Source organism: Atractosteus spatula, chromosome 2 (genome assembly GCF_055471065.1).
Source record: "Atractosteus spatula isolate fAtrSpa1 chromosome 2, fAtrSpa1.hap1, whole genome shotgun sequence".
NCBI lineage: Eukaryota > Metazoa > Chordata > Actinopteri > Semionotiformes > Lepisosteidae > Atractosteus > Atractosteus spatula.
The window spans coordinates 2,522,499-2,546,698 of NC_142707.1; the positions used below are offsets into that span (position 1 = coordinate 2,522,499).

General features: G+C 51.1%; 1 protein-coding gene across 2 annotated transcripts; it reads right to left on the reverse strand.

Moving 5' to 3' along the window:
• Positions 1-4,988: 4,988 nt before the first annotated feature.
• On the reverse strand, positions 4,989-23,628 carry srpk3 (SRSF protein kinase 3). Of its 2 annotated transcripts, XM_088933923.1 has the most exons (17): positions 23,582-23,628; positions 23,088-23,196; positions 20,772-21,046; positions 19,779-19,887; positions 18,806-18,893; positions 18,561-18,648; positions 18,340-18,446; positions 18,052-18,217; positions 17,458-17,483; positions 13,247-13,303; positions 9,790-10,003; positions 8,298-8,567; positions 8,005-8,102; positions 7,790-7,897; positions 6,607-6,676; positions 6,381-6,473; positions 4,989-6,024 (listed from the first exon to the last, which is right to left on the reverse strand). In XM_088933923.1, the coding sequence occupies exons 1-17, from the start codon at positions 23,595-23,597 to the stop codon at positions 5,840-5,842; spliced, it is 2,079 nt and encodes a 692-aa protein (XP_088790049.1). In that variant the 5' UTR covers positions 23,598-23,628; the 3' UTR covers positions 4,989-5,839. The 2 variants fall into 2 exon arrangements, with proteins under 2 accessions (XP_088790049.1, XP_088790058.1); XM_088933932.1 differs by lacking the exon at positions 13,247-13,303.
• Between the last annotated feature and the right edge of the window lie 572 nt (positions 23,629-24,200).

Consider the following 24,200-nt stretch of genomic DNA (forward strand, 5'->3'; position numbering starts at 1 on the left):
TGGTTAAAAGTAGTATGGTTAATTAATAAATATTAAATATTATTATGCCTGTTACAGTTTTACTGGGCTATCGAGGGGACAGTACAATTTCGGCTTACGTGTGTGTGTGGTGGTGTAGGAGTTCAGTCGTTGTGGGTACAGGAGGATGTTAGGAGAGATCATAATATGGTGGGAGGGAGTGGGGGCGTCACCAACTTGACAGCTCTGGGGAAGAAGCTATTTTGGAGTCTAGTTGTGTGCGACTGGAGTGACCGGAACCTTCTGCCAGATGGTAGGGGAATAAACAAGTTATGACTGGGGTCAGACATAATTTAGGTGGCTTTTTTCAGACTCCTGGTGTTGTATATTTCCTGGATGGATGGTAAGGGACTGCCGATGATGTGTTGGGCAGTTTTGACCACCCGCTGTAGTGCCTTATGGTCGGATGCGGTGCAGTTGCCATGCCAGACTGTGATGCAGGTGGTCAGTATGCTCTCCACCGTACATCTGTAGAAGTTGGTGAGGATCAGTGGATGTAGGTGTATTTTCTTCAGCTTTCTCAGGAAGTACAGCCGCTGTTGTGCCTTCTTGATGAGACTGGAGGTGTTCAGTGTCCATGTAAGGTCCTTAGAGATGTGAACGCCTAGGAATTTGAAGTTATTCACCATCTCCACCGCAGACCCATCTATGTAGATGGGGGAGTGAACTTTTCCTTTTCTTCTGAAGTCAACAATCAGCTCTTTCGTTTTGCTGATGTTGAGACATAGGTTGTTGGTTCTGCACCAGTCTGCAAGTTGTTTTATCTCCTCCCTGTAGGCAGTCTCATCATTGTCAGTGATCAGGCCCACAACTGTGGTATCGTCAGCATACTTGATGATGGTGTTTGTGCTGAACACCATCATCAACTGTGGCAGACCAGACTATCTCTATGGCTAATAAATAGAGCAAGAAAGAGACCAGAATTTAGGAGTCAGGACCAGAGGAGCAGGAAGACAAGGAGTGAAGACCAGAGGAGCAGGAAGACAAGAAGTGAAGACCAGAGGAGCAGGAAGACAAGGAGTGAAGACCAGAGGAGCAGGAAGACAAGGAGTGAAGACCAGAGGAGCAGGAAGACAAGGAGTGAAGACCAGAGGAGCCGGAAGAGCCAGAGCCGGAAGTGGAGCCTCGTCTGTGGCTTTGGGCAAATTTCCGAAGCCTGAACCCAGAGAAAAGTCCGGATGGATAGTGAGCCTTCACGCCCAACACCAGCCTGTTCTGGAGCAGCAGCTGAGGTGGAGCAGAGTATCAGACTGTGCTTCCCTGGTCCAGTGGAGCTCCTGCTCCTGCTTCTCCTTCTGGGCATCCTGGCTCCTTTGGTCTTCACTTCTTGTCTTCTGGCTCCTCTGGTCCTTTTTCAGGAGATCTTGGCAAAATGTCCTATATTTGTTAAATCCTGTGAGTATTCAGGTGTGATTCTCACAGGTTTGATATTTTAGAGTTCTTAACTCATGTTTTTGCCATTCATTTGACATTAACAAGCAGAGCACAGTTCTTACTTGAATGGGTATGACACCTAGTATTGTAATTTAATGTTATTTATTTAATTAAATATTTTGTGTTTTTGTAAGGAAATGAAGTAAGAATGTGTGGAAACACATCCAGTGCTTTGCACATTCTTTTTCCAATAAGGAATGCCGGATGTTAGTTTATTAGTTCAAAATTGTAACTTTCTGTACAAGCAATGGTGAGCGTCATACCTGATATTGCCACTAGGGGGACCACTCGGTATTATAAGCATGACCCTCAATCCATGGGTTTTGAATTTCAAGTAAAAAAACTTGCTGTAGGTCTTCTGCACAGTTTTTTAACGACTTCACTAATATCGTACTGATACTGTTTTTCTGCTTTCCTGTTTAAGCACTGGTATCTGTTTAGCTGCACTTTCCCCATGTACAGTAAGAGTCATGCATTCAGCCTGTTCTCCTTGCTGTCTGAGTTGTACACTTGTTTCTTGGCCATCCAGGTCCTCCACTAATAGAACTGTCTCATGTAAATACAAAACCATGCGCCTACAATGCAGACACAGAATTGGTGTGACCCCGAGCAGCAGATTAAAAATGAGATTTGTCCCAACCCAAGGTGTGGATCACCCAGGCATTTATATACCTGTCCAGGATCAATCCTGAGCTGTTTTCTTGCTGGAAGCAAGTTGCTACCACAGTGTGCAGGACCCTCAGCAATGACCTCTGTCCACAGACCTCACAGTTTCCTCTCAGAGACATCAGGACAGTTCCGCCCTCTGTTTCTCAAAGATGGGATTCTGGTGCTGGGTGCTGGTGCTGGCTTTCCTTCAAGAACACCCCCTTGTTGAAACATTGTCTACTAGAGCTGTCAGCTTTCAGAGGAAACGGAAACAGGCGGAGCCCCCTCCTGAGCTTTCGATCTTTGCAAACTTAAATTTTGTGGTTGTTCAGTACGTGCTGTGCCTCGCACTGAACAGGTTTCTAAAATGTTACTCTGGAGAAGCAGTATTGTAGCTCTTATCACACCCCTTTATTCTTTGTCAGCAAGTATAACTCCATTAATGTGTTTTTCATTTTAAAACCTGAAATTTAATAGGGTATTATGTAAAGTGCTATAATGTGGCATTATGGCATAAGATTTGGTAAGAGAAAAAAGCAATTCCATTCTTTAAAACATTTTTGAAAAAAAGGTCTTAATGGAACTTGTGTGCAAGTGTTATTGGCTCTGGTACCAAGAGAGCATAGTGATTCTTATTACTGTTGTTCAGTCATAATGTTCACAGATGTGTGGTGTAGCTGATCAGGTTCAGGGTATTTTAACAAGTGATCCTATTTCCACAAAATCACTATTCGATTAAGCTTTATCCAGCCATACACTATGGAGCAAGAAACTCAATCTGGCTATGATTAAAAACAAAGACAATAAAGACCTTCAGATAAAGACCTTTCTTTTCACCCGTACTGACAATATCCTTGCACATCAAAAACAGAAAGACAAGAAATCTAGTCTGAGACATCTAGTCACAGCACCTGAGTTCCATCGGCCAACCTGCTTGTTCTGTACAGGTCCTGGGGGTGAGACATGAAGGAAGAGCTATTGTACTCGGCACTGACAGCAGATACAAGACTCCCGTGAAGACGTCCTGCTCACGCCATCCCCACTAGACCAGCCCTCGGACACAACCACTGCTCTCGCTATTGGACACCAGCAAGGTCAGTGCCTCACTTAAAAAAAATTGCTTTGTAGAGGAATTTTCTGAGAATTTTTTTGAACCGAGTGTGAAAGCGTGCACCTATGATACCTAAACTATTTCAGCCCTCAGACTGGTCCAGTTCTCAAGACTGCAGCACCAGTCAGGTAATCTTGTCCAGAAACATCACTATCGGAGAGCGACTCCACAGAACTCATGCAGGTACAGCCTGCTTGAATCCCAGAAACACACACTTCAGCTTTACATTAAAAACACCTACATGTGAATTTTATTTTAATAAAGTGTTTTCAGTTAATAAGATGCATGTATTTTATCTGCTAAAAGAGAAAATGTCTTTGCCCCAATTATCATTATTACATTATTGTGTCTGTCTCTGCCCTCAAGATCCAGTCTGCTTTCCAAACTATAACTACTACAGCAGCAGCATGAAATTGGGTTTTTTTTGTAATTGTAAATCACAACAATGAAAATTGTGTTATGTTTCTAAATATTTTGAAAAAAAATCAAAGTTATAAATTCTGGCCCACTCATCAATGCCTCACTTATTTGTACACATTAAATTAAACAGACCACAAACATGTGAGTACTTCTGTATCAATCGTGAGCTAAGGATTGTGAAGGAGGTAAAAAAAAAAGCTAAATTTAATGTTTTTTCTTTCTGGGTATTAGCAACAATTTTAAGACACTGTATTACGTGCGTATTACGAGGATGTGGTTTAAGACCGGCTCTGCACTTTCTCACACTGATATACTGAACTGGGAGTTACTCCCCCTGCTGCTGAAGTCTTTTTCTCAGAAATGACTGCAGTTACAAGAAGTCAGGTACAGAAGAGGTCCAGGGCCCGAGCAGCTGGGATGGTACTATTACCTGCACAGGTAGGTACACCATCAGTACAGCATTAGAAAACCGCTCCCCAGCATTCATGCCAACACTCTGCCCAAATCCCAGAAACAAACACCTGAAATTGCCATTAATGAAGGGTGTGGTGTGCAGCTGTTAGCATTGCAGCCTCACAGTGCTGGGGCCCTGGGTTCAATCACTGGGGTGTATCTGTGTGGTGTTTGCATGGTCTCCATGTGTCTGTGTGGGTTTTCTCTGGGTGCTCCTGTTTCCTCCCACAGTCCACAGACATGCTGGTACTGTAGGTTAAGCAGCCCTGATGTGTGTGTCCTGCAATGGCCTGGCATCTTGTCCAGGGTTACCCTGCCTTGAGCCCATTGCTTGCTGGAATAGACTCCAGCTCCCCTGGGTCCTTAGTGTTTGTCCAGTGAAAACACCAAGATTGATCTGTCCTGTACAGCTCGCAGCAGGACCCACGGCCCGTCTCAGCCAGATTTCCTGTTTCAGTGCTGGTTTGTCCATTTCATCCTTCCAACATGCACAATTCAGCAGGGTTAGAACATAGCTGCAGAGCACCAGGCTGAGGAAGATACAGCTACAGGCTCCTGGGCTGGAGTCCAGCCTCTGGTGTCTGTCTGTCTGTGTGGAGTCTGCATGTTTGCATCACATTGATGGAGGTTATTTGCAGGGAGATCCAGCCCCGCTGAAGACATGCTGGCTGGGCCAGTTTGCTCTGTGCATCAGAGAGGAGCTCTGAGCTCTCAGTCCCCCCTTCGGCCCACACAGAGGAACAAGGATGAGCTGAGTTCTGCTCGCAGGTGGATGAATCACTCAAGTACGTATCTTGAACTCAGAGGAGAGGAGACTGGCCTTGGGGGAGCAGGTCTGCTGCCCCCCTCACTGCAGCCTGATTCTCACATCAGCACGACCCCAGAACACAGCCCAGACGAGACATTTACCAAAAACATGGCGTCTTTATTTCAGCTTCACTTCTACTTCGCTTGGTTTCTTTTTTGCAAGGATTTACTTTTCTTTACAGAAAATACAATTAATATGGGCTCTGAAAAACCCATTTTTTGTGCTAAAGCAAAACTTTGCTTCTTTCCACCCCCCAAACTGTTCTTCTTCAAGGCACTGAAAACAAGCTCTTGTTAAGGTTCTGGGATAGAAGAACGAAAAAGCCCAAATAAAATCATTACAGAAAAAAACAGGTTCAAAGACAAACTGAGCAATACATCTCCATAAAAATAACTTCATATTATTTTAATAAAGGGTTAATCTTGAGAAAACGCTTGTGCTAGCCAAACTCGCCTTCCTTCGCTCCTCAACTGCCAGTGAAATAAAGTGACAAATCACACCCAGCGATGTGCCTTACCTACTGCAGCTGAGCACACTGGTGAGGAGCAGTGCTGTGTGGGTGCAGACGGGGCGCTGGGCCTGCCTGTGCATTTACCCCTGAACCCTGTTGTCCGGGCAGAAGGAAACTGGAAGTGGGGGTGCTGGCCAAGAGAGTGAGGGGTAAGCCTGGACATGGGGAGTGATTTAACTGCAGGGGTGGGACTGTACTCATTGTGTTGTGCTCAGAGCTCAGAACAAACTGCCTTAAGCAACAGAGAAGTTGTATGAGTATAAATCTGCCCCAGAGAGGTCACCAACACTCACATTGGGACCATAGGGCTGAATTCAAGAGCTAGTGTATTGAGAGAGGACAGTGCTCAGGGGCTGCTTCAGGGCTGGGACAGTGCACAGGGGCTGCTCCAGGGCTGGGACAGTGCACAGGGGCTGCTCCAGCGCTGGGACAGTGCTCAGGAGTTCAGCCAGGGATGCTGTAGGCACTGTGCGGCTGTAGCCCTCCTCTCAGGGATGTACTCCAGCATGGTGAGGAGGAAGTCACTGAACTGGGCAGCCTGCTCCAGTGGCCACTCGTACTTCTCCAGCAGCACTTCATACAAGCCCCATGGCTTCAGGTTCGAGATGTGCCTGAGCTCACCTGCGGGGGGCGCCACACAACAACACTGCTTCACTCTCAGATTCAGTCCGCACTGTTTTTTTGCCAGTGCAGTGTGAGGGCGTGGCGTGCGGGTGAGAGCAGTACGAGGGCATGGCGTGTGGGTGGGTGCAGTGTGAGGGCGTGGCGTGCGGGTGGGTGAGAGCAGTACGAGGGCATGGAATGTGGGTGGGTGCAGTGTGACGGAGTGGCGTGTGGGTGGGTGAAGTGTGAGGGCGTGGCGTGCGGGTGGGTGAGAGCAGTACGAGGGTGTGGCATGTGGGTGGGGGCAGTGTGAGGTTGTGGCATGTGGGTGAGAGCAGTACGAGGGTGTGGTGTGTGGGTGCTCAGTGTGTTACCTCTGCGGTTGAAGTATTCCCGGGAGTACCGTCCCGACAGGGCGAAGTGGGGGGGGATGGGCCCCAGCAGCTCGATGATGTGGGCGATGTGATCTGGGCGAGACACACACACACAGATATTACAACACATTACACAACACTGACAACCACAACAGCAAGGCAAGGAGGGAACACGGCCAGGGAAGGAGAAAAGACACAGAGACCCAGAGCCTCCTGGCAGCCTGACCTTCATCGCGGGTGTAGTCCTCTCCGGAGTGCGGCTCGAACAGGTAGTCGCCTGTGGCCAGCTCAAACGCCTGCGACACAACCCACAAGAGTCAACACTCCCAGAGACCGCACGCTGGAGCAATACACATTGGTCAACAAAGAGTTCATCAGTGAACTCAAACCAGACACTTTTTACACTCATTTTCTTTCATCACTGAATAGTCTTTATACTTCTATAGCGCTTTTGTGGACACTCCACCCAAAGCGCTTTACAGGTACTGGGGATCCCCTCCACCTCTACCAGTGTGCAGCCCCACCTGGGTGATGCACCAGTACTCTCCCCACACACCAGCTCTCAGTGGGGAGGAGAGCAGAGTGATGAAGCCAGTTCAGAGAGGGGGGGTTATCAGGAGGCCATGATTGGTAAAGGCCAGGGAGAAATTTCACCAGGACTCCAGGGTAACACCCGTACTCTTTTCGAGAAACGCGCCGGGATTTTTAGTTACCACAAAGAGTCAGGACTATAGTTTTATGTCTCAGCTGAAGGATGGTGCCTTTTTACAGTATACCTTTTCGGTCACTATACTGGGGCATTAAGACCCACACGGGCGGTAGGGTGAGCGCCCCCTGCTGGTTCAGCCACTTTAGCCTTCCCAGGAGTCTCCCATCCAGGTACTGGCCAGGCCCACACCTGCTGAGCTCCAGTGGGCTGCCAGCTGTGAGGTGCAGGGTGATATGGCTGCTGTCAAAATTGCGATATAGCTGAATTCTGTAGTTCTGTAAATCTGTAGCCTGGGTTTATGCAGTATGGTTTCCCTTCTTCCTTTTTCCTCTTCTACACATTCCTTTTGTTTTATATTCTTCTCCTCCATCATTTCAATCAATCTTCTCTCTGCTCTCTCCACTGACCCCCTGTCCCCTCTCTCTTACTCTTTCTCCACTGACCCCCTGTCCCCTCTCTCTTACTCTCTCTCCACTGACCCCCTGTCCCCTCCCTCTCTTACTCTCTCTCCACTGACCCCCTGTCCCCTCCCTCTCTTACTCTCTCTCCACTGACCCCCTGTCCCCTCTCTCTTACTCTCTCTCCACTGACCCCCTGTCCCCTCCCTCTCTTACTCTCTCTCCACTGACCCCCTGTCCCCTCCCTCTCTTACTCTCTCTCCACTGACCCCCTGTCCCCTCCCTCTCTCTGCTCATCTCACCATGCAGGCGGTGCTCCACATGTCCGCTGGAGTGCCGTACCCCGCGCCGATCAGCACCTCCAGAGAGCGGTACTGCCGGGTCTGGATGTCCTCTGTGAAGTGCTTGTGCTGGGACAGAGCATGAGACACAAAAAGAGCGAGTTCAGGTTACAGGTGAGCAGGTGAGGAGGAAGAGTCAGGGTGCAGGGCGACGAAGAAGCCTGTGTGTCTCTTACCACCCAGCAGGCGTTACCCAGGTCTGCGATCTTGATTTGGATTTTATCTGCGTTCTGGGGCTCCAGGGGGTTCACCAGGAAATCAGCAGCACTGAACACTGACAGAGCGGGGGAGAGAGACGTGGTCACCAGAGAAATCCACTCATATTACTAGCAAGTACAGCATTGTAAAAAAAAATAAACCACCATTTATCAAAGTCTGGAACATTCATATTGAATTCCTGAGGATGCAAAGGCAAACACTGGACCTGCCAGATCAGCTGACGTGGCCACAGTCAGACCGAGCGACTCACTGTGCGGGGACAGCAGGTGGCTGCGGCAGTCTCTCTCCGTGGAGTATCCGGACAGCGCCGAGTCCGAGGTCGGGGAGAAGACGGAGCCCGACAGAGCCGAGTCCGGGCTGGTGAACCGGGCCCCGCCCATCCTCAGGGCGTGGCCATTGCAGCCCTCCAACCAGGAGGAGGAGGAGGAGGGGCTGCAGGCCACACCCACATCCACCCCCCCATTGGTATGGCAACCACCATTGACCAGGCAGGTGGTCCCACTGCTGCTGTTCTGCACCACTGCGGAGAGGGAAGGGGGAAGGGGAAAAAGGAATGGAGCAGGAGAGCATGACGGAGATGTGAGAGACATACAGGGAGAGAAGGGGCAAGGGAGACACAGAGTCGTTTACAAATTCAGTAAGTGGACAGTGTCCAGTAACACATTAGCACTGCCCTGAAGCTGAATGGGACAGAAAATATATAAGAATGCTTCTCAACAGTCTCCACAATTCAACTAAGGTGCAAACAAATCATGTTTCAAATCACTCAATCAAAGGAAATCATTTTTTTATCTAAATAATTCAAGATCCTAACTGTACAAGTACATAAGGCAAAGTTTACATGGAGAGCAATGCAGTTGTCGGGGTGAAAAATTTTGAAGACTTATTTTGTACATATTCGTTACTTGCCATGAACTAGAAGAGAAACTGTAGAAACTGAATGACAAGAAACAAGTCCACAGAGCTACTTGAAAGCAAAATGTTTATATGCATACTTATATTTATCTGCATACATAAAATTTTTTATTACAGTTATGATCTTTTTGACTCTTTTTAATAAATGTTTAATGAATGAAACATGCAATGTAAAAGAAATTCTATTAATTCTAGACAGGGAGGGTCAAGGGGAGGTCATAAGACAACAGGAAGAATTAACAGCTCTGAGTAGCTGAGAAACAACTCCTTATTTGGAGGACGCTAGCAACTGCAAAACTAGCCTAAACTGGTTAGGGTTAGATTCCATTTAGAACTGGAAGTAAGATTCTGGCCCCACCTCTATCTGGCACTTTAAGAGAATAAAAGCAGACGAGGTAGAGAACAGAGCTGAGTTGCAGGGTTTTGGAGCGAACTGTAACTTATGTGCGTGTAATATAGAAGACCTTTGGTGCTGCAAAGGTTACAGTATTTACATCCCATAGAGGGAAGAAAGAAAACTTTACCAACACAGTTTACAGCTCTGACCACACTGACGGCGCTGTGCAGCACATGGACTGTTTGCAGCAGGGAGAGCAGTAGGCCCTTGTGTTCTCCAAATACACTGCTCAGTGTCTCAGGCTACTGCTGTGCAGGGGGTGTGCAGGCCCACAGGCCCCTCACGCACGCACACACAAGCCATTCACACACACAGATACAGAGGCCACACACGCAGACACACAGGTCACACACACACACAGATTGCTGTCCGTGCGATGCACAGACAGCCCCCTGTGCGCTAGGCCACACAGCCCAGCCTGGCCACTCACAGTCCTGGGGGTGGATGTGGGGGTCCCCCCTGTCCTCCAGCAGCAGGCTCTGTCTCCAGGGGGAGCAGACAGGCCCTGGGGGGGCCGCAGGGTCTGTGGGGGGGTTGAGCTCCTCCATCCTGGCCAAGTCCTGCAGCCTCTCCTCCAGCAGCCGCTGCTGCCTCTTCTCCTTCCTCTTCATCTTCTTCTTCTTGTTCTTGGACACCTTCCCTGTCTGCACACAGCGTGGGGTCAGAGGGTCAGAGGGCAAAGGTCAGCACACAAGCAGCACTGTACAGCAGCATCTCAGGGGCAGTATGTGAGCATGTCCGTGTCTCCACACTCATTCTCTGTATCCAGTCTCTCTCAAGCCCAGTTTAGCCTCAGCTCCATTCCCTATATCCAGCCTCAATGCCAGTTTACAGTCTCAGATCCATTCTCTATATCCAGCCCCTACTTTCCCTGAATGCAGTATTTCTCAATACCAGTCTACAGTCTTGGTTCCACTCCTTACTGTAATCCAGTCTCTCTCAATCCCAGCAGGTTTAAACAGTTATTCACTACTTTCAAAGGGTACTTAAGGGTAATATAAAGTTAGCCAACAGTCCCCCTTCCAGTAGAAAAACCTATTCATTCTATCCTACCGTACTTCAGACATTCTCCAGGTATCTTTGTGCATTAAAGGGGAGCTGCAATGCTATTTTCAGATTTTGGAGTTAGAATCGGCACTGATGAGCACATTTCAAACTGCAATAAAAGTAAAATGTACACAGTAACCAGTAAAACCTCCAATTTACATCACAAAATAGACTACATTTCCAGGTGTGCGCAGTACCATGTTCTGCGATTTAAGACTAGGCAACAAAACGTCTGGTATTGTGTGCGGCCCTATGACATTGTAAACAAGCAAGCTTGTGAATAAATCTCTTTTAATCCAGAAACATTGTTTTCGATTTCGAGAGGTTTGTTAACTCTGCATGCAGTTCACGTGGAACATTTCTGTGGTGAAATGTCTGCTGCATCACAGTACGTCAGTCATCATGGTGACTTCCGAGCAGGAAGGGCCACTTCACATCACAATTCGTGGGAACTTTAATGTGAGTTTGCGACAACATGTCGACTTACAGGACTTTCACAAAGCTCAAGATTTTGTGTTTAATTCGAAATTAGTAAGTTTTTTTCTATAACATCAATGAATTTATTTTTTTACCAAGATTTAATAACCAGTCTGAGAAATTGACTGCCTAACTTAAAGGAAGGGGATATAGCCATTTCTTTCACAAAAAGGACACGCCAGTTGCCTCTAATTCGTTCAGGGAGACAAAGCAACACTCCTGAGAGACAATTAAAATGCAAACTTTACTCTGGAGACGAACTCCCACTAGCAAGACCCAAACAGAAACACACTCTTCCGCACTGTGAGGCGTCGTCACTTCTTCGCTGGAAAACCTCCTGGGCTGCTTTCCACATTTTTCAGAGTTCGTTTTACAACATGCCTCCCATTACAATGCTAGAAGCACCCAACGGGTGTTCCCGAAAACCCAGTGTAACACAGCCTGTTCATTGACCTCACAGCAAACAGTAGGGCACTTCTTATCCGTCTTAACCAGAAGTATCTAAAATATCCCCTAAGATTATCGTACACTACATCTCTTTTCCACTGAAAACAATGACGTTGGACATCTCTGGGTAGAAACTGGAGTTAAAAGGGCTCTGAATGGGATCAGGGATGGACTTCATCCCAGAGAAAAGCTGGTTTGGCCCAAGTCAGGATAAAGAGACATCATGGGACAAATAAACAGTCACACTACATGGGATGTCCACACTGCCACTGGGACCCTGGCAGTCCCGCCTGCATCAGCCAAGGCTCATGCTCACTATGACTAATTAAGCTCAATTACTGAGTTAGCTGATTAGCTGGGCAGGTTTCAATAAACACAAAGAAGCGTGCAGGGGGCCTGTAGCTAACCAGAACCAGGGCCAGACACTGCTGCTTTGCACAAAATGGGTAATATGTTAAAATACTGCACAAAACATTTACCAATACTGAGTCATTTTCACTCTTTCACTAATGGTATCTCATTACCAACTGCAGCCACAATAATACACCCTTTAGTCAGAAGCTAAAGGGCAAGGGTCACAGCCAGAGCTACAAGTTGGGGTCAGGGGTCAGAGTTAACACAGAGGTCAGGACTAGGAGAGGTACCATACACATGTGATCAGCGACTGATCTCCATGGAGACACTCGGAGACAATGCTGCGTGTTTATACAAGAACACACAGAATCTCAACATATAGAGGAAAATCAGGATTAAAGGAAGACTGGGCGAAACCAATCATAGGAATCAGATCGGAGACGCAGCTGTTGACCAAGCACAGTTGTCCTGGTCCTGGAGAGCCAGTCAGGGTGTCTGCAAGGTTTTTAGGTCTCTTAGCAGCAGCGCCTAAATCACCGGCAGAATCTGGTGAACTAGTCCCATCAAGCCAGTACTCAACTCGTTAAGAGCCCAGTTGGAATGAAAACCTGGAGGCGCACCAAGCCTCCAGGATCCGGACTGCTCATTCCGGGACCCATTTCCACAGGAGTGGTGTGGGAGGTGGGGCCTCCTAGCTCCTGTGACTGTGTACCACTGGCAGCAGCAGGTCAGTACAACTGGGAGCTCAGCCTGTGCTGAAAGAGGCTTTACAATCCCCAGTGCGACAGCAGACAGAATAACAGCCTCTGGTCGTTCCACACTGTTACTGCTATATTCCTGCACTCTGAACTCTGTTAATGCCACACCTTTTAACTGATTCAACTTCACTGTAACAGACCCTGCACATCCACATATTTTATCAGTGAATGTTCCATAAAAACGAAAGCCTCAACAGTAAAATAGCGCAAGAATTTTGCCGCGCTTTAATCTGAATGACAGGAATTCAGACATTATTTCAAAGTGCCCCCCCCCCCCACAACGTCCAAGGGGGAAATGGACAAGGTAGAGTGAACAACCCCAACTTAAACTGCCTGCTCCCACAATCAGAATTATTATTAGTGTTGCCGATAAATTCAGGGTCGCAGGGGAGCCGGAGCCTGTCCCAGCAAGCAACAGGATCAAGGCAGGGTACACCCTGGACGGGACGCCAGTCCAACACGGGGCACACACAGACATGCAGACACTCACACCAAGAGGGGGTCCCTGGCCACCATTCCAAGGAAATGAATTGGGAAGAGCGCCACCTACTGGTCCACCAACATCAATTGCAGTAGCAACTTGAAACAAAGTATTGGTATATCACAAAAGAGGTACTGCCTACGAATAACTAAATAGACATTTTTTTCCCAGGAATGATGCTCTGGGAAGATTCTCATTCCTGTACCACAAACCACTGCAGATCCCCCCCCCCTCCCCATCCCCTCTCAACTGTCCAAGCAAAGGAGCGCCCCCACCTGGCAGGGCAGGCATCACACACCCCACAATGCCAAGGCCAGTCTTACCCACAGGCTGAGAGCTCTGGCCATTACGGCCAGCTTCTCCAGCCAGCAGAGCTCGCTCTGGGACAGAGCACACACAGCAGGCACACGGGGGAGGGGTGGAACAGCAGCACAGGCAGAGAGAGGGGGAAAAAAGAGAAAAAACAATGAGGAAGAAGGAGGACTGGAAAGGTTAGGAGAGGAGAAAAGGAAGAATGAGCAGAATGGGTGGAAACAGAAATGAAGCTGGTTACACCAGGGAGGGAGAGGGCGTGATGCACAGAGGACCTGCCTGGTCTTTTAGTGCTCTGCGTGGACACTGATCTGCACTGGACTGTCCACGCCTCCCCTGGCCTGTATCATCACTACACTGCCCACTCTTCTCCTGGCCTGTACCATCTGCTACACTGTCCACTGTATCATCACTACACTGTCAAGTGTAGCGTCACAACACTGTCCACTCCGCCCCTGGCCTGCATCATCACTACACGGTCTACTTCTCTTGTGGCCTGTACTGTCTGCTACACTGTCCACGTCTCCCTTGGCCTGCATCGTCACTACACTGTCCACTCCTCCACTGTATCGTCACTACACTGTCCACTCCTCCACTGTATCGTCACTACACTGTCCACGCCTCCCCGGCCTGTATCATGACTACATTGTCCACTCCTCCACACCAATTCCTACAATGTCCACTCCTTCCGTGGCCAGTACCATCTGCAGCACTGTCCACTCCTGCCCTGACCTCTACTATCACCCATCACTACACTGTCCACACAGGCAGTCCTCAACAAAATGGTATTTTAAATAGACTGATTAGATAATTATCCCACTAGAAAATATCCCCCCGATCACGGCCATGAGCACAGAACCTGTACATATTCCACAGCAGGTTGTAGGTCTAGTATGTGTGCAATTACCTGCTCCACTCCTTCTGCAGCAGGTGTTTGGGGCAGCCTTATCAGAACACAGTTTACAGCCCAGAACACACATCTGAACACTGTGTTCAGACAGGGCAAGCAGCACGGTCACCATCCCACTAATGTGCATTAAACATGGAAAGACTGATGAACAGTTTGCACCTCTAGAGCCTTGTGTTCCAACTCTGCAGCGAGTCATTCACTCGGGCTCAACCGACAGAACAGATCGCTGGCTGGGAAACTGAGCTGAAAACATCCGAACAGTTCTAATTAATCCTAGTGCCGAGTCAATTAAGGGCTCAGCTGCAGAACTGAGCGCTTGGCTGTGAGTGACACAGGTCAGCGGGATGTCAGGACTTCGGGATCAGGAGCCTCTGCCTGACTTAACGACTTCCAATGAGCTGATTAACAGGAACACGCTCAATACTCCTAACCCCCGCAACCTTGCACAGCTGTGGGACCTCGAGTCAAGCACCTGTTTATGAAGAAGGCCAATCTTTAAAAACAGTGCCTACGTCCAGGTGTAGCAATAATTAATCCTGTAAGGCTGACTCCAGAGACTGAGCTGGACACGCCCCCTACAGGGGAACAGCTGTCTCTTGAAAGCACCCAGGGGGATAAGCTATTACGCTGGTCCCTTCATGGAACTGGAGAATCAAGGCTCCTCCACACTGACTGCACCCTACCTCAGTGTGGCCCAGCTAAGGCCAGTGTGCCCGAGTGGTTTTCATTAGCAGTAAATCAGCTGCCCCAAACCACAACTACTGTCAGCCTGGGCTGCTCCTCATCGTCACCTACAGGCCTACCGTCTTCAGGTCAAGACTTCCAACCGGGCAAACCTGTTCCCGTCCGGGATTTGCAAGGGCTGGATCAGCAACACTAAAAGAAATGACTTGCTGTGGCTCACAGGACATCTTGTGAAGCCTGTTAATAAGATCAAGAACTTCACACGCGGAGAGGAAGGCCAGGGTTCAGAAGTTATGCCCGACTTGATTGCAGAGGGGAGGTTCACCTGTCTCACATTCCCGGCTCCGACCCGCAGCTCCGGGTGCGACTGCCGAGCGGCAGGGAGGACTGACAGGAGGGAGATGGGAAGGGGTTCGGGGGGGACCGGCGACTCGAGGGAGTCCTGTGCTCTGTTAGCCACTGCTGGAGGCCCAGAGGTGACGGTCTGGGGTGCCCAACCCAAACCACGGCTTCCCGCGGACCTCAACACCCCAGAGGGCCGCTGTCCACCTCCTGGAGGTGCTGCAGGGTATTCTGGGATTCCGTCTCATCCCAATCCCCTCACTGCCCGAGCCACTCTCGTCATCCAGTCACCTGGCCACAAGCACCTCTGCCCCAGCCTGAGGCACCTGCACCCCTCCTGCACCTGGGGACCACGAGGCTGTCCCATCGACAGATTCCTCCCAGATCTTGCCGCAGAAAAACTTACCAACATCCAGCGGATCCAATTGCTCAATCAAGTCAGAGACTCGGGGTTAGGATGAAACTCTCCTGCCCCCTCAGGACTAATGAGAGAATCTGGGAAGCATCCAGGTGCTCATCCAGGATGGACAACTCTGGCTAGAGCTCTTCCACATGTCCACTGAAACATCAACTCGTTTAACGTACTGCACTGTCTCTACAACTGCTCCCCCTAGTGGTTCGAAACAACAAGACAGGGACCCAAAATAAATCTGCAACTAGAGGTGTCTCCAGCCCTGGTCCAGGAGAGCCCTAATCTATTTATACTTCAGAGGTCACTTTAAAACCATGTTTTAAAAGCACTTCCATGTTGTTTTCACTTATATGCTTTAGCGTTTCTCAGCACTGGGAAGACTGGGCACACTTCACTGTTATTGAAGCGAGATAGTTCATGAAGTCACTGAGCAAGTAATGTGCTCAATCGAGGAGAATCTGGTCCACTTTGGTCTGTCAGTTACCGCTTCAGCTTATTTCTAAACTGATTACTCACTAGCATTCTGAGGTGATCACAGCTAAAATGTTCCAAGTCTTTGTAACGAGATGATTTCGTGGTGAACTGCAAGACCTGCGGGACTGGGACTGTCCAGGAGAGTTGGTGGACGAGCCTGTGACAGTAACCAAGACAGGCTGGAGTATCAGGTTGCTGCGCCTTAGCTGGGCCACACTGAGGTAGGGTGCAGAGACCATTGCCTCTGCTGGTTTTCCAGCCCACTGAGCTCTCACTTAATTGAGCTCTTTATATGAACCCACAGATCAATTAACCGGAAGGTTTTCTGTTCCAACAAAGTTGAAAATGTCAAATGAATTTTATAATGAACCTCACACCTCCAGCAGAGTAAAAGCTGGAGTTAAAACCAATTAATAGTTCAATTAAACAACACGGGAGCTCAGCTGGGACAGAATGAACTGCTCACGTTGAGACTAGACTGGTTTTCACCTCAGAGCATCAGAACAGAGCATGAGCTGTAACCTAAACAGCCTGCTGTCATACGTAATAAAAGCAGCCTTTCAGATTTTAGCCTTTTTGCATGAACTTATTTGCGCAGCACTGTGTGGCAGCATCGGGACTCAGCCTGTGAGTCCGTGTCCTGATTCACACAGGTTCCCCTGCAGGACGTCCAGAGTGCCGATCAGCTCTGGCTGATGAGGCCTCCTGCTGCTCAGCTGCTCATGTTTCAGTTTAAAAGCCGGGTGGCTCAGTCAGCGCAGGTGTCCACTGATCCCGGCAATCGCGGGTTCGAGCCTGGGATCCTTCAGTAACCAACTCCGGCCGGGACTCCCCAGGGGGTGGCGCACAAGCAGATGAGCGACCCCGAGGGCAGGGCGGGGTGGGCTTACTTGTCCAGGGGGTGACACAGCGCCCCCTGCAGCCTCCCAGGTGTTTTCAGGCTCGCGGGGCTGTCTGGGAGGGAGTCCGCCTGCCTGCAGCTCGGACCGCGCCGAACCCGAGTTTGGGACAGTGCCTGAGCTCAGAGAGGTGTTAAGAGACGAGTGGCTCAGAGGAGAGCCGACTGGAGGAGTCTGCCTGCACTTCCTCGCTCTCCCGGATATGTAGCGGTAGGGCTTGTAGCATAAGAAACACACCTGGCCAATCCAGACCAGGGATTTACAAGGAAAAAAAAACAGCCTATTTCAAACCATCCAGGTGACCTGGGACCAGCTGGCAACTCCGGCCTCAGCTGGGCGGAAAAGCGGAACTCGGCACTGGGCTCGGCAGGACCACGTGCGGGAGGCTCTGATCCGATCATTCCCGGTCCGAGATTATTTATTTTGCTTTTCTTTCAGGGTTCCGCCCTCCCTCACACACACACACACACACCCGGAAACACACGATGGCGACAGACGTACCTGCTTCTCCCGGGGGGCGGTGCTGACTGGAGCGACAGCAGGAAGTGAGGAAGAGGAGGGCGGGGAGGACAGGAGGACAGGACAGGGGCGGGAGGCCGGAAAAATGGAGGGGAGGAGGGCGAGAGAGGAAACCAGACGGAGGGAAAGAAAAGAAAAGAAAAAGCCGAAAGTTAGAAGCGAAAGACGGAGAGGAAGAGCAGGCTGATCAGAGCAACGTCACAGCGAAGAGCCGAGAGGCGCTGTGTCACAGCACTCTTCACCACACAGCGCAGAGCTCTGCTGACAGGGCCTCTGTCCTGCAGGAGAACCTGCCCCCGGCTTCACGCTCTGCAAACACGACAGCACACGCGCGCAACCGCCGTCACCATCACCGCATGATAGCGCGCGCACGCACGCACGCACGAGGCACAACCACCATCACCGCGCGCGCGTGCACACACACACACACACACACACACACACACACACACACACACACACACACACACACGCAACCGCCATCACCGCACACACGCACAACCGCCATCACCATCACTGCGCGCACACGAGGCACAACCGCCATCGCCATCACCGCGCTGCTGCGCTGCCTGTTACCAGAGGAGCCGGAGGGCGGGGGCGCGCCGGACTGCTGCCACACGGTCGCCTCAGCAGCCAGCCGGCGGATGTACACGTCGTCCACGCACATCAGGATGTTCTCCGGCTTGATGTCCGTGTGGATGATCTTGCACTTGGTGTGCAAGTAGTCCAGGCCCTGGAGGACCTGGGAGAGACGCAGAGGAGGGACAGAGGCGAGAGACAGACAGAGGTGAGGGGGGGGACAGGCGCGAGAGAGAGCAGTCAAGGGCAGCAGGTTCGAGGGCTACACCGCAGTGAAAGCTGTACCTGTTTGAGGATGCTCTTGACACAGGGCAGGGGAAGACCCATGTAGTTGGACTTGATGATCCACTTCAGGAGCTGGTGCCCCAGCACCTCCAGAACCATGCACACATCTGGGAGCGAGGTCAAAGGTCAAGGACACAGTGCGCTCAGAGCAGAGAGAGAGGGAGAGAGAGGTAGGAAGAGAAAGAGAAGCTCAACAAGGAAGGCTTCAGTGCAAAGGATACGTACGCCGTTAACTCCCGAGATCTTGAAGTCGTCAATGAGCTGGACAATGGTCTCCCGCTTGGGGTCGGCGGGGTCGCTGTCCCGAACCTGACAGGGCAGCAGAGCGAGAGGCAGAGGGCGAGAGGGAGGAGGTGAGAATGAGATTAAAAGGAAGACTCGACAGCAGGTGAAATGCAGACGAGGAGTGAGGAAGAGGAGAGGGCGCGATGGAAGGAGGCAGAGGGGGTGATGAAGGCGCACTCACACATTTCAGCAGCTTGATCTCGTCCAGCGCCGTCTCGGTGTAGTGCTGAGCGCTCTTCACCACCTTCAGGGCCACAAACCGCTTCCTCCTGAGGAAAGAGGCCGACGGACACTGAGAGACGTACAGGACGGGCGATACCGCTGGCAGAAGAGCCTGTGGAATGACCTCCCAGAACAGCCCAATAATCAAACCTCAGGACCTTCTCCTTTAGTCTCTGCTTTTCTTAACCTATAATCTCCAACAGTCAGAGGGTGGTAAAATGTAATTTACCTTAAACCCAGTTACTGGAACATGCTTTCCCAACTTTTACCTTCCCACTGCCCGAACAGATCCGGGTTCTGGATTCAGACGCTGAGCAAGCATGTCCTGACAGCCTGCGACACCAGAACCTGGACCGCTGGACCCAAGACAGCAGAACCAGGAGAGCTCAGCTGCCTCACTGGCACAGCCCTGAGGACAGACCCAGGACAGCAGGAGCCCGACCCCAACTCTAAAGAAGTTGTTCATGATCTATTATAAATAACCCACAAACACGCCACCTAGTGGAGGGCAGCCATCAGGCCTGGGACCCCCAGAGGTTTCTCTTGTCCCACTGGGAGTTTTCCTCTGATTCGTGACCTCATGCTTGACTGTTGATATATGGTCAACTGCTGTAAAGTTAACCTGGTGACACTGTTAACCTCTAGTACACAGGCCTATAAAGCAAACTGCTGCAGACATCGCTACAGTAAACGACTGAATGACAGATCAACCGATTGGGGTGAAGGGAGAGAAATGAAGACCACAGACAGACAGGAAAGGAGGGCAGAGACTGGGAAAGACAGGTTCCCCTGGAGAGAATGATAGATAAAAAGAACAAGGACAACACCGCACTCTGACAGAGAGGACAAGGAGTGATCGACACCGACACACACACTCTGACAGAGAGGACGAGGAGAGATCGACACCGACACACACACTCTGACAGACTCACTGTAAGTCCCAGCAGAGCCAGACGGTGGAGAAGTGGCCCCACCCCAACTTCCTGACCACATGGTACCGGCCATTGAAGAGGTCCCCAATCTTCACAGGATAGTATCCCCCTAACAACACAGCACAGCCCAGTCAGCACAGCGCCCCCTGCAGGGCCAACAGGAAACATCTGGTCTCTTGGCAGAAAGTTTCCACGTATGTCCACCGCTTCCACACAATTATGTCTGGGTGTAATTAACAGACAGATTATTACACAAAGACGTACTGGAAACATCAGAAAACAGCACATTTCACCACAGACACCTGTAAAAAAAAAAAACTTTTTTCAGTTTTTCAGGTCAGCACCAAATCTGACGCTGTTCTAACCTGCTCCATATTTTTTTTTGTTCCATTAGCCACATGATTTGAAACAACGCAAACGCTTAACGTGATGAAAACAGAACGGCTTCCTGGTGAGCTCCCTGAGGACACCTATCTCTGTGCTAACAGGGTCTCTGGCACCGCTGCTGTCTACAGCTGGACCCAGTGCCCTGAGCTGCTCACTGCAGCCTGCCTCGCTGGGAGAGGTCACAGGCTGGGATGTCCCCGAGTCATCATCGTGACCTCTGGCATAGAAGACATGAACTTTGGACATTTTCCTCCAAATCCCGTTTTCCGCTGTGCTTGGTTTTAGCTGAGGAAAGACGGCATTTTTCCACACTGGTGCTACGGAAGATGGAGATGTAGCACAGAAAACAGCACATTGCTCCCTGCGTATGCCAAGCGACAGGGAGCCGAACAGGTGCTCCTCCTTCAACAAAGGCCCTCCTGTTGTCTCCTGAGGGACTGTGGTCACTCCAGCCCTGGGGTTAATTCTGTCTTTGTCGTCTTGCTCACTGGTACCATGACTCAGCTGTGAAATTCGCTATTTTTAGCTGAGGCTGAGTCAATGTCTTTGACCAGCGACAACAAGGCTGTAGCCCTGCTCGTGGCGGACAGGGGGGCCATACAGTACCTCTGCAGTAGTCAGAGGGGTCTTCCTGCTCTTCATCATCTGATCCGAGGAGCTCGGCCGGGGGCGGGGTGAAATCCCGAGGGGGCGGGGTTAGTAGTGGAGGGGGCGGAGTCTGTGGAGCAGGGGGCGGTGGAACAGGAGGTGTGGGAGGGGTGGGAGGAGCAGGGGGGGGTTCTGGGGCAACAGGCGGGGGGGTGGGTGCTATCTGGGGTGACGACACAGGCTGGGGGATGGGAAAGTCAAGGTGCAGCTCCTCAGACCCAGGGCTCTGCAGCCTGCGGAAAAATAGGAAAGACCTTCTCAACAGCAAAGTCAGGACGAACACGTCTGTCAAAGACTTCTTCATCGTTCTGGAAAACAAACGGGAAAGACACCAAACTCCAGCTTTTCCCTGACTGCTGCATCTAGTACAGGGTCATCACTGCAGGGACACGCACAGACACACACTCACACCACGGCTAACTTTCCCAGAAGCCAATTAACACACCAGTATGCTTTTGCACTATTGGAGGAAACCCACACCAAAACAGGGAGAACATGCAAACTCCACACAGACAGTGCCCTAGGTCCGGAACTGAATCCTAGGCCCCAGTGCTGTGAGGCAGCAATGCCGACCGCTGCGCCTCTGAAGACACCAAATTGATTGTTTTTCACCAATCATTGCAAAGTGCAAGGTCCCAGGTATCTAGTGACCAGCAGTGGCTGCCGTTTTGCATCAGTACCAATGTGGACGTGTAGTGGTGTCGTCTGCACCTGGTTTTTATATTGCAAGATAAAAGGCACTCAGGAGCCTCTCCTGGAGAAATAGCCCACCTGGTTCAAACACGTGGAACCAACCAGAACCACACCAGAACAGAACCAGCTCTGTATGAGAACATGAGAAACGTTACAAACATGAGACCATTCCACCTGCTGGCCCATCTGGTAGTCAGTGGCTCACTGATCCCAGCATTTCATCCAGTGGCTTCTTGAAAGAAACCAACATTCCAGCTTCAACGACTCTTCATCTTGGCTGCGCAGCTTGTTCCAGACCCCCACTACTCTGTGCGTAAAGAAGTGTCTCTTGTTCTGAGTTTTAAAATGCATTTCCACACAGCCTCCACGTGTGCCTCCGGCTGCTGTCTCACTGGTCCGACTGGCACCGGACCAGTCCGCAACAGTAAGAGCCAACACTCCTGAGAGCGGATATTTCCCTGCAGCTCCTGCGCCTCATGGGGACTCCACCAGAGCGCCTGCCTCTATCCCACCATAACCCGCCAGTCCAAGCAGGACCAGGCCCTGCTGTGTTGGTGCCTGCTCTGTTTTGTGCCTCGTGTTGTGTATGGTCCTGGCCGCTCCAGTGTATACAGCCCCCGGGCTGTGTGTGTGTGTGTGTGTGTGTGTGTGTGTGTGTGTGTGAGCGCGCTCTTTCCAGGACAGCCCGCGCGCGTGTCAGTGGCTGCGGCCGGGTGTTAATATACAGGCTGACCTCACTCTCCTCTCCACACTGAGCCCCCTCTGACTCACTGATCACCAGGGATAAATATAGACCCCTCCCTCCCCCGGCCTCCAGCAGCTGTAGAGTGAGAGAAAGGCAGGGAAAGGGTGAAGGAGACAGGGGGAGAAAGAGAGAGAGCAGGCCAGCTCCTGCACAGATGACATTCCCTCCCGGTCCTCCTTCTCTACACCAGAGGCACACAACAGGCAGCAGGCCGGCTTCAGTCCCCTCTCACTCACAGAGAGCCGCTCGCCTGAGTTAGCTGTCCCACAACACAGCGAGAGAAACGCCAACGTCGGTGTGCAGTGACACACTCTTACACGAAGGACTTATAATTAGCACGGGCAGCTGTGGCCCCAGACCCTGGGAGCCGGGACTGGAAACTCATCTATTTATTATTTTCATTAAGAAAGCCCTCAGAGGGGGCGAGGAGAAAAAAAAACAACAACAACGAGTTTGTTGTCACCGACTCCTCTCCAAACGCCTGTCACTCCCGATGCCACCTGCTCATTCATTTAAGACGCGGGGCGACAGCGCCTGTGTCCGCCACTCTGAAGGCTCCCAGACCCCGAAACCCGCACGCATCGCACTTTTTGCGTGTTTTTCCTCCCGGTCTCTGCTTCCCCGACCGCCGCTATTTCTGTCCCCTGCGCGTCGCCGCGGCTCGGGGGAGCGCCGGTCCAAACGGGGGGACGGAGCCCGTGCCCACAGCGGGCACGAGTCCCTCAGGGTGTCGGCCGCCCCTAAATATTTTTAGCACTCTGTCACCGACCCAAGGCCTCGGCCCCTCTCACGCCGACCCACGCCGCGGCGCCGCGCCGGCAGACGGAGCCACTTACTCGGGCTGGAGACCGGAGAGCTCCCCGGTGCCCCTCCGCTCCTTCTTTCCTTTCCGCTTGTGCTTCCTGCCGTGGCCGTGGTGCGGGGTGGCGGTGCCGTTTGTAGCAACTGGGGTCCGAATGCAGAGGGAGAGCGGAAAAAATGTATCAAAAAAATGACAAAACCGGGTTAGAAATGAAGCCAGAAATGTTCATTCAATAACACGACGAGAGGACGGGCGAACTAGGCGCACTAAGTTACGCGGAACTAGAAGAACAGGGATATCGAAGTAACAACAACAGCAACAGCACCCTAAACTGGGAAATAATCATTCCTGCGCGACTCAAGTTCGCTCCTGTCCGCGCTGCGTGACGGACTGAAGCTCCTGCGCCGACTTTGCGCGACCGCCGGCCCGGCGAGCGAGGAGACGCCGTCCGCCTTCGGGTTTTTTTTTTTCCCCCCCTAAATGTTTATATTTCCACGCGTTTGATCGTGTCGAATAACTCTCGCTCACCGTCCGTGGAGATCATGCCGGCCGCTGTCACCGCTCGCTCACTGGCCGAGTGCGGCGGCGGCGCAGGCGCGCTGGGGGGCTGGTCACCGCCGGGGGCTCCGGCCGCGCTGCGTGCTCGGGTGCCGCACGTACTGCACCTATTGGGCAGCCCTGAGCGCGACGGCTGGTATTTTAGTAAAAAAAAATCAATGCAATTTGTTTTTGTTGGTTTTTTTTTTGGGGGGGGGGGGTCGTGAATTGCATAATTTTATTTTTTTCCCCTGTAATTTAAGAATCGCAACCAGGCTGCGTCGCTAACACCTTGTGCCACTTAGAAGCATGACTGCCCGTGATGACGTGTTGCACCGCGCAGCGCCCCTGCTGTTCCTCGGCTTCTAACCGGAGCGCCGCACCTTTCCAGACTCCCCCCTTTACAGGCAGTGAAGCTCCCCTTCGTTGAGTCCGAAGTGACCAGGGTCAGGGGTCAGAGGTCACGGGGCCGACCGTTGCCCTCACGGCACCAGGGCCGGACAAATGACCACCGAGCCAAAATCCCCACTCATGAGCCAGAAGATCGTTCTGTCCATCTGTTTTCTAACCCCTTAACCCAATTCAGGGATGCAGGGGAGCCAGAGTCTAT